General features: G+C 38.9%; 1 protein-coding gene across 2 annotated transcripts; it reads right to left on the bottom strand.

Annotated features, from left to right (window-relative positions):
• Positions 1–2,451: 2,451 nt before the first annotated feature.
• On the bottom strand, positions 2,452–8,649 carry LOC115685218 (uncharacterized). 2 transcript variants are annotated; one of them, XM_030610255.2, is made up of 4 exons: positions 8,487–8,649; positions 7,239–7,377; positions 4,581–4,689; positions 2,452–2,988 (listed from the first exon to the last, which is right to left on the bottom strand). In XM_030610255.2, the coding sequence occupies exons 3-4, from the start codon at positions 4,675–4,677 to the stop codon at positions 2,768–2,770; spliced, it is 318 nt and encodes a 105-aa protein (XP_030466115.1). In that variant the 5' UTR covers positions 4,678–4,689; positions 7,239–7,377; positions 8,487–8,649; the 3' UTR covers positions 2,452–2,767. The 2 variants fall into 2 exon arrangements, with proteins under 2 accessions (XP_030466115.1, XP_030466114.1); XM_030610254.2 differs by having other exon boundaries at positions 7,194–7,377; positions 8,487–8,648.
• Between the last annotated feature and the right edge of the window lie 1,321 nt (positions 8,650–9,970).

Here is a 9,970-nt window from a genome sequence, read left to right on the forward strand (position 1 = left end):
ACTCCGAAACGACACCTAAACTTCAACCAGAACCGCCAAAGGAACCACATGTCACTGTCTCGAGGTTTCCATGCACTAAGGACGGGCAATATAAAGACTTGTCCAAATTCTAAAGAGGTTTTGTAATGTTCCCAGAGACTGGCGATACGATAATTATAATGTGTTCTAGAATTCTCTTGCATCTAGTGGCGGTAGTTGGTGGACGGAGAGATGCGACCTCCTCCGCTAGATCGAGAATCGATCAATGGTTGTAACAAGAGGCCTTCTAATATAAATAGAAATACTCTCTCCCTCATTTATAACCATACAACAATTGAAGCAATACAATCCATTCTCTTTTTGAATTTCTTGGCCAGCCGATCTTGGCTTCGTTTCCTGCTCCTCACGCTGCTGTTCCCGAAATCCAACAACCTTCATCTCCAATCCCCACCCTAAACCTTGTTTTGCCATTCAACATCAATCAATAATCCGTTTTTTCCTTTTTCGTCCGTAATAGTTATTGCTGCAGTTATACAATGAAGGCAACCTAAGGCAACACCTTTCCAATGGAAGAATTCAGTCCTAGGCATTACATGGTAAATTACAAGTTCCAAAAATTGAGAACTGGTCCGATAGGACATGTTGCAAGTTACAAGTCTTGAATCTACCCATACTGAAACCGCTCACTATAGTTAGGAATAGTCCAATTGAATGATGAGAATTCAATAACCATCCCTAACAATGACTTTCAAACAACCGCTAAATAGGATAAATAGCAATAGTTATTTAATTCGCTAAGTGGAAAAAGTAATTAACGACAAGTCGAACCTTACCAATTTTATTACTAGACATATCGACAATGACCAAAATTCCATTTTTGACAAGAACTTAAATTGTATTTCATCATCAATCCATAATGTTTGCGAAGTTATCATTAACTCAAATCTTTATGCTCATTTTTTGATGAAAAACAGCTACATCTAGTTGGTATGTACAGAGATATAGCGATAAAATCATATAAATAGAGTAACCTCTTCTTTTAGTTAAGTATGTGGGTATGCATGGTCCATTCCTATTTTTAGTATTATGTATATTCATCTCATCAGGCAAAATCCGGATAGAGGAAAAGAATAATATTATGTAAGATTATTTATCTTTTAGCATGATATAGATCCAATTCTGTCATTTCTAATATTTAGAAGAAACTTTGAACCAAGCTTACAATATTTTCCACTCTTTGAAAATATATACGTCCTGAGTAGCATCCATGATTAAGCTGAAAACATTTTTAATTTAATATTTTTCTGTCATTTTGTTTATCCTCTTGATTATCTGTTTTGCTGCTAGAAGGTCACCTAGCCCAAACAAGTGTCCACTAGAGCAAGTTAAAAATTGGTTGAATTCCTACATCCTCACGGCAATTGACAGAGCGCAAATCACATCAAGAAAATTGAGATAAAAGTGATGAGAGCGGAATCAATAACAAGATGCACAGACTCTCTCTCTCTTCTCTCTCTCACATTTGAGCATGGAAATAATGGATGTCTTTCTTTCATTGGTGAAAGAGCTAAGACGGGACAACCAGCGCTAACGGCCCTCTTTGAAAGTTATTATAAGGGTCACATATCCATCACCATGCATCAGACAATTCGGCAATGGATTTTCTAAAGTTCTATCTCGTGGAAAATAGCTTGTCGTTTTACTACTTGATGTGGGACTTCCCACATCTGACAACTAAAGAGAAGTTCTGGGGTTTATAAGCGTTTGCATTCCCTCTCTTGGCAAGCTGAATTTTCGGAATGAGTTCTTCCACCCTTTATATATACCCATTAACATGGTATCAGAGCCACTCTTCGGATGCACACCTTCTCAAACCGATAAAGTTAAACCAGAGGCATATTTAAGAACTCTGGTGAAAATGCAGGAACATATTTAGAAGAAACTTAAAAGTACCAATAATGGCGAGATCAAATCCAGAAAATGGATATCGGTGAGACACTGGACATTGAAAAATTAAAGAGGGACACAATTCCAAACTAAACTAATATGTTTCTGGCTAAACCATTGGTTAGTTAAGTGGGGCAATTCTTTGAAGAGCTTACTACGAAAGGAGCCATTTCTACGTAGATTGCAGCAAAGTAATCATGTCTAGGACCTCTCCTTGGCATCGAAATTATATAGCGATGATCATTCTATTGTTTTTTTTTTTTTTATAACCGAGGTGTCCGCGCGGCCGGCAAGCTAGGGCTCAAACCAGCGGTGATGCCCGACTAGTCCTCAAGGGGGGCTAGCGCAGCATCCCACCGCAACGACCCCCCACTTAAATCACCGATGGGCGAGTTTGAACCCAGGACCTCTCGTGAAAGGAATTGAGCGCAAACCAACGTGGCCACCGATGGATGGGTGATGATCATTCTATTGTTTGCGATAGCAAATTCTAATATTACTGAAAAGGGAAGGTGGATACATATCTAGAGCAACGATTTGGATTCAATCTGCCATGTTTCAACTGGGTACAAGCAAGTACAAAATTGTTGTTAAGAGGGTATGATCCCTAACACGGCCACTAGAAACACCTAGTGCTCCTGCACAATTAAACAAGAAATAGATTGTTTGAAAAGGCAGATTTCTTACAAAAACAAAACCAACAACCATTCGAAAGGGTTTTTGCTAGACCATCAGTATGCTAGAAGAACTCCATTCTTGGCCTTCATTTGGGTATGAATTTATCGTGCTAACCAGGAGGCATCTAAATAGCAAGTAGAGAAACATGAGCCTTTGAATAATTCTACTCGTCTTTCTCACGTGGTTGAGAGGGACCTTCAGTCGACTCTATAGGCTTTTGGACGCTAGCTCTCGCCTGTGCAAGAAATGCAGGATCTGGTTCATGCTTATCTGAGGGCTCCTTCATTGCCAAGTATATATAGAATCCAATCACAGCATTGACTGATATAACAGCAAGCAATCCACTCCACAGCGTCAGAGAATGAGGAGATAAATCGCTTGAACCTGCTCCATAAAAGGGAAAGGAAATGTTGACGACCGAAAACACAAGCCTAGAGTAAATTTGATTAAGCAAGTGATATGTGTAACCCAAGAATAAGATAAATTTAATAGGAAATGTGCTCTCATTATGGACACCACGCGTCAGGTCCCAACAAATTAGCATGATCGTCAGTTGCAAAGGTTCACTGAGAGAGAGAGAGCAAAAATTGCAGAAAACCTTTCCCTAAGGTTGCATCTGGACGTGACCAGATTTGAGCACAACCATGACATTCGATAAATTTTCCCAATGAAGATAAATTTTGTTGATCACGGAGTAGGTTCAAACATATTAATTGTTCAACCAAACACCATTTCTTCATATGAAGAACTAACGGGAAAAAAAACGAACATAGATGTCTATAACTTCAATTACCCATCTATGACCCATTTGATTGCATCCTTCAGTTATCAAGTGTAACTGAAAATTCTTTCTTACTAAGAACAAAAAATTCTTAACCTGGTATAACTTCAATTTAAAGCACAGAATACCATAATGATCATGACGAAAGTCACAAGCCTGACAAGAGAGAATATTTGCTTAGCCAAGTGGGGCCAGTTCATTTTCTGACAGTCTCCCTCTAGACTAAACCAAGTACATCTGATTACAATTTGACAGAAAAACATGGCAGATTGGATCTAAATCCTTGCTCTAGATTAGAGAAATCATCCTAAACTTCACCTTCAAAGTCAAAGTCACTAGAACACAAAGGATTTGGCACACTATATAAATACCCACACGACCATAATTTGAGCAAGTAGTTAATATTGAAGTTAGACAACTAAAAGAGGCAAAAGGGATTTCTTTCTTGAGGTATTCTACTTCTAAAGGTAAGCACATGCATGAGACACAAGTCCACAGACACCAAGAGTCTAAAGGTATACTAGAACAATTAGAACAAGGAATAGCTTATTTTATTTTTTATTTTTTTTCCCTTATCATGCCAAACAGAAGATTTTGGTGGAAAATCATTTTTACAGCCTTAAAATAAATGATTTACAGGACAGACAAATGACAATAAGAAGTAAAAACTGCACATTTATTTTCATCTGTCTGCTCCAACATTTAAAGAAAACAACAGAGAAACTCCAACAAAAGCATATGCCTGGAATCACTTGAGTCTTTGATCTGAGATCAGCAGAACCAATTCAGCCAAAAAAAAGACACTAGAAAACGTATCACGTGACCGGAGGTTGAGAAATGAACTCACAAGGCCCAAAAAATGCACGGGAACCTATGACTGTCCATTTTAAAATGATAAGAGAACACCCACTTGCCACAATCCAGAACTCGTCCTGGCATACACACAAGTCTAGCTATACAAACCCACCACCGATTATTATCAAGGCAAAGTGAGACCAAATGCAAGACCAACACAGATCACAAATCTAGGTTAGAATCTAAATTGATCACAAAACATACAGCCAAATCCTTCTAAATTATTGATCTTGCAAGAGATGAGCATAAAGAAATCAATGAAATACACTAGGGGGCTTTTCTCTGAGATAGTTATACTAATCAGCTTATTGCAGACCATGTTGCAAAAATATATACTTACCTGGAAAGACATTATGGTTAAAACCATATAAAACTGCAACTGGAATTATCCACATAAGCATTGATGCCAGTAAGAATTTCTCTAAAACTCTAGCCATAGCAGCCCCGCTCTGCCAAACAAACAAGTATTGTCACTGCAAAAACTATCTATATAGCATAAAACTTTCTGGCCGACCATGTACACAAAAGAAAATTAATGATCATGTGGACAATGGACAAGCACAAGCACAAGCACAAGTGGATATATGGACTTGCATATATCTGAGAGTAAGAGAGAGAGAGAGAGAGAGAGAGAGAGAGAGAGAGAGAGAGAGATTATCATGCCTATCCACATCTGCGGCTGATCTTTTTCATTGGCCTAGTAAAAAGTTGGTCCGTAAAGCTAAGTTATGAAATTCTTCCAGCATATTCAGACAATTTAGGTCCATGGTCCAGGAAAGGAAACTTTTAGGCCCAAATTTATAAACAAAGGCTGCCCTCGTGACATTTTACTACAGAAAGTGAGTAGTCACTTTCTTACAGGGATTTCTTCTCATATCCTTTATAGGCAAATCTTCTGCTATCTCTCTTTCCCCGCAATGGTAGCTCCTAGTGCCTTAGTACAATGAGCTTTTAGTTCACACAACTTTAAAGTTTGCTGGGCTCTCTCCAAGAGTACAAGTGATTTTTTAGGCATCAGAAATTGGTCTCTTACCAACACCAATGTCATATCGTGAATTGTCAACAAGGTCTCCTAGGGAAGTGACAAGTCCAAGAAAGAGAGCAATCAACAATACTCTGCAGCAACTGCTTCTGCTTTCATAAAGGCACACCAACTCCAGCAAAATGTTTGCAAGGTTGTGACAATTGAGATCCTAATACATACGAATAACACAGCTGTATGGTACAGACAGCAGCTCACATGAAAAATAAAGGAAGAAGAAGAGTCTCCCTTCCCCAGAGCTTTGTCTTGGGTTGGTACTTCCTTTTTCATGAGTAAAGACACTCAAGCCCTCGCAATCTTCAACTTTCCCCTCTCTCCCCAAAGTATTTTGCTTCGTTCTCTATTCCCTGGTTTGTCATTATGGACTAAGCTTCAAGAAGGAAACGGCCCAGACGAAGAGACATTGGGCAGAATTTTACTTTTAATGTGCTGAAAGAAGTCAACTTATATGTTATCCAGATCAGTAGAATTAGATAGGTATCAAGACCCTTTAAATCTGATCCCGCTATCCACCTCTCAATCCCAATGACAGAAAAGATAATATCTTTCTAATGATCCTGAAAGTTCTTTGAGAACTCAGACTCTAAGCCTTCTCCCCAAAGATCAAGCTCAGTTGCACAAACATACTGAAAGCTGACCACAAGCTGCGGCAAACACATCAAGTCTCCTCTCAACGAGTAACAACCAGCAACCTTCTAACAGCCCATGCCCATATGCTCATCCTCAGTGGAAACACAGTGTCAACCTACTCATCAACTGTCTCCATTTTCTACTTTTACCTGTTGAACCGGGTCTTTAACGAAGCTTCAATTGAACTTAAACTAATCTAGCACCAACAAGAAAATTTCCGCAAGAGCTCCAAGTGATACCTCAGCATCATTAGATAATAGGGATAATGACACAAAATGTCCCTGAACTTTGTCTTAATGTGCAATGTGGTCCCCGAACTTTTAATTTGTTCAATGTGGTAAACTTTAGCTCAATAGGCAATGTGGTCCCTAAACTTTTAATTTGTTCAATGTGGTCCCTGGACTTTTGATACATGTTCAACTTAGTCCCTAAACTATATGAAAATGTTCAATATTGTATTTCCATTAATTTAAGTTCAGGGACAACATTATATATTTTCATATAGTTCAGGAACTAAATTGTACATGAACCAAAAATTCAAGGACCACATTGAACAAATTGAAAGTTCAGGGATCACATTGCACATTGGGCCAAAGTTCGGAGACTTTGCGTTATATTCCCTAGAAAATACATAACCAGCAAGCAACAACCACAATCCAGCATTAACGAAAACACAAATTTGCATTGCACTTTATATCCACATAACACATATTCACATTCACTCAAAGAAGACACGATCCAGAATTCACCATCAGAAGAGATATGTAACGTAGATGTGATCTGCACTCCAATGTATTAGTCTACATGATCAGTCTATACTTCATAAACTCACCAGCGACCATCAATGAGTATTTACAATTCAGCACATCAACATTTTTAGCCAATTTCACATAGTCAAGCTTATTGCCTTAGAACACTGGAAGAGTATCTAGACTGAGACCTTCGGGAATGGACTCAAAAGTGAATATCAACGAGATTTACACAACTTATACAACTGGTACAGTGAATCATTCAAGCAGACAAGATGATCTCAGTCAGATTCGTAGTCATATACTAAAACGACACAGGCATTTCACCAAACATTTAATGTGCATTCAGTTAAAAGGCACAATGTAGCAATGAGATAGTGAGAATCACAACCCAATCAGTACGAGATCATCAAGACTGAATCAAAGTCATTAATATAGTCTCAGACATGAACAATTTTCATGCTAGCAACAACAAAGCTCTTGGTTTCTATTTTACAGGCATAACAATTAAAACAGAACAAAAAGCTTCTACCTTAGCGAGGAGCGATTGTCGGTCACAATTGATTGTTCAACTAACCAGAGAGAGTCTTGGATGCGTCGGCAGCGATGATCAAAGTCAGTGAAGGAGAATCGAACAAGCTGTGAGTACTTGGAGCACTCTGACTGGATATCAAAGCAAAACCGAGAAAGTCCAATCCAACGATACGTTTGACAATCTGAGAAATAGAGGAAACTTAGCTTCAGCCTTATTGATGATGATGAAGTCCTATGCTCCCGGTCAATGGTGATGCAACTAGATTTCATGGAGAGAACTGTAGAGCTATGTCTCGAATTGCGATGATGAAGCTTTGGACGAGTGTCTGTGCGTTCTCTCGCTTGTACGAATCTCTGTTCTAGCTACGTGTATCTATGGTGATCGACGACTGATAATGTGAAGGTCTACATCCTATCTTCCTCACTTGTGACCTAGAAAGACTTGAGACTGAGCCATTTCTTCTCCTCTTTGGGGCTTTCTAAACGGTTTTTCATTATTATTAGACTTTCTTGCGAAAAACTTGTACTCAGCTTATCGACAGGTGTCTAACATTCACTTATTTCCTACTCCCGTTGATTGTCGAGTACACAAGTCAGAGAACAAAAGGTAGAATTATAAAATCAATTCACATTGTCTACGGGTTCTCTGTTAAAGGTGTGCTAAAGTTCCTGGCGATAAGTGGGATCAAGAGGCTCCGAATTGTTAAAAGTATCTCAAGTGTGGAATTAGTTCACATCGATTACAGTCCAGCAACAGCATCAGAAAAGGCATTAACTGTAGCCTTCCTCAACTTATATTGATCTCTCTGTGGCCATCACTGCCGAATGGGACAGACAGACAAAACCCTCAAAGGGAATTTGAGCCATAATTTGCACCTCCCCATGAGCAAAATGGTTCATGAACATTAGATGAGACTTAGAGTTATACATATTGACTAAAGAACCCAAGAGGAAAAAAAGGAGGAGATAACAGAGGCAAAGCAAAATAAACTTTTGCTGACCCTCGTTCATTCAATTTAAAGCAAGTGAATGATCAGAACTCAACCCCAACACAGTCCAAGAAACCACATCTCTCTATCAGACATTCCACCAAACACTCCACGTGCACTCACTTCTCCAGCACTTACCACGCTCATCAACGAGCACATCCCCACAAAGCCCAAGTAAGATCGCTCCCAAAAACCACCCACCACCGATCCCACAAGCAAAAAACCAAGATACTTCCCACCCCTCTCCGTCTCCAACAAGTCTCGATTCGGCACAAGAAGCAAGATGAGCGAAAGCACTTTACCCCTTTTCCGCTGACCGCGTGACCGAGGCCTGGACGTGAGAAGAGGTCCTCAATCGACCGTCCGGCGAACCGTCGGAGAAGCTGTTCGCGGTGTTGTGTGGACCGAGAGTAATTAATCGTTATGTAGTAATCAAGTGCAGGATGTCTCCGACCGAAAATAAATGAAAGAACATGAATTCTTACGTTTTTATGATATATTAAAAAGGCCGTACATGTATAACGCTTTGTCGTATTCAAGCATAGAACGTCGTAAAATACAGATTTTTAACCTTATGACTTTGTATTTCGACCCAAAAAAAAAAATTCCTATGACTTTGTACGAGTGTTTACTACGTCTCGTCGTATTCGAGGCCAAATGGTCTTAAAGCGTAATTTACATAATTTGCAACATTTTGCCTTCGAAAATAAAGAGTTAAACATATCGAATTATGTTTTGTATTCCATGATCTCAATGTTGATTTGTAAGCAAATGCAAATGCAAATGTAATTTCTTTATGTATTTTACGATATTCTTTGTAAATACAATATGGCGTATTGTAAAATGTGATGCAATGTTACGTCACTCCGTAATACATAAGAAGTGTTTGATTTATTATGAGGCCATGGTGTTTTATCATGCTTATATTGAAAATGTCCACACAAAAAAAAAAAACAAGCGAATATAAAAGATTCTAAGATTTAATATCGCATAGCAAGGTGGTTTTTAATTTGTCAATCTTTGTTTTTATGTTTTCTTGTTAAAAGAGGGAGCTGCATATCGGCTTTTAGGCCCGGTCCAACTTCACCACCAGGCCCTAATTAATTCGATTGGAGTGGAGCCTAATCCAAGTCCGCAGACACGTTCACTTACAATTAATCCATTACAGAATGTTCGAACTGGGTCATATCAATCCATTCTCCCCCGCTCTCGCCCTAAACGTATATGTTACGGACAACCCAGCATGAGCCGTTCGGAAATTCGCTCGCGACGGTGAATCAAGTTTGTGACCTCGTGGGAAACAAGCCGACTCTTTTACTACTATGCCGGCCGACTGTGCGGGGATTCAGTGTTCTTTTTGTTGGCGACTGAGAGATCGTTCTGTTTTGGTTTCAAGATTTAAAAATTTTGAATTGAAATTGTACACTGTGTCATATGAATCTATCCTGAAAATTGAACTTTCTAATATACCCTAGTTGGCATGCTCCTATAGAAAGCTAGAACATAAAAAATTGAAGCTGACATGGTTTTGAACTTTTTCTCAGCACATCCCGAAATACTATTTCTATTTTCTTGAACTTATCCGTCCACAGCATTCTCAAAATATTTAAACATTTAACGTCAATTGGCAAAATTGGAAAGTTTAATAGAGGTTTAGGATGTTTTGAATAATTTTCCCAACTTGTCTAAGAGACCATTGAAAAGATAGATGGTATTGCCTAGGTCTCTGATGCCATTTTTGATGCGCGGGTCTTCAACCGCCGACATTATAATGAGATTGGGTAAA

The sequence above is a fragment of the Syzygium oleosum genome, unplaced genomic scaffold (assembly GCF_021117445.2).
Source record: "Syzygium oleosum isolate NSW1041296 unplaced genomic scaffold, Sole_v2.1 Sole_v2.01, whole genome shotgun sequence".
Taxonomy (NCBI): Eukaryota; Viridiplantae; Streptophyta; class Magnoliopsida; order Myrtales; family Myrtaceae; genus Syzygium; species Syzygium oleosum.

Excerpts from the sequence above, each read along its gene's own strand:
- LOC115685218 (XM_030610255.2), bottom strand. The coding sequence starts at position 4,677 with ATGGCTAGAGTTTTAGAGAAATTCTTACTGGCATCAATGCTTATGTGG. Across the intron at positions 2,989-4,580 it reads TAACCATAATGTCTTTCCAG|GTTCAAGCGATTTATCTCCT; the intron begins GTAAGTATATAT and ends TTTATGGAGCAG.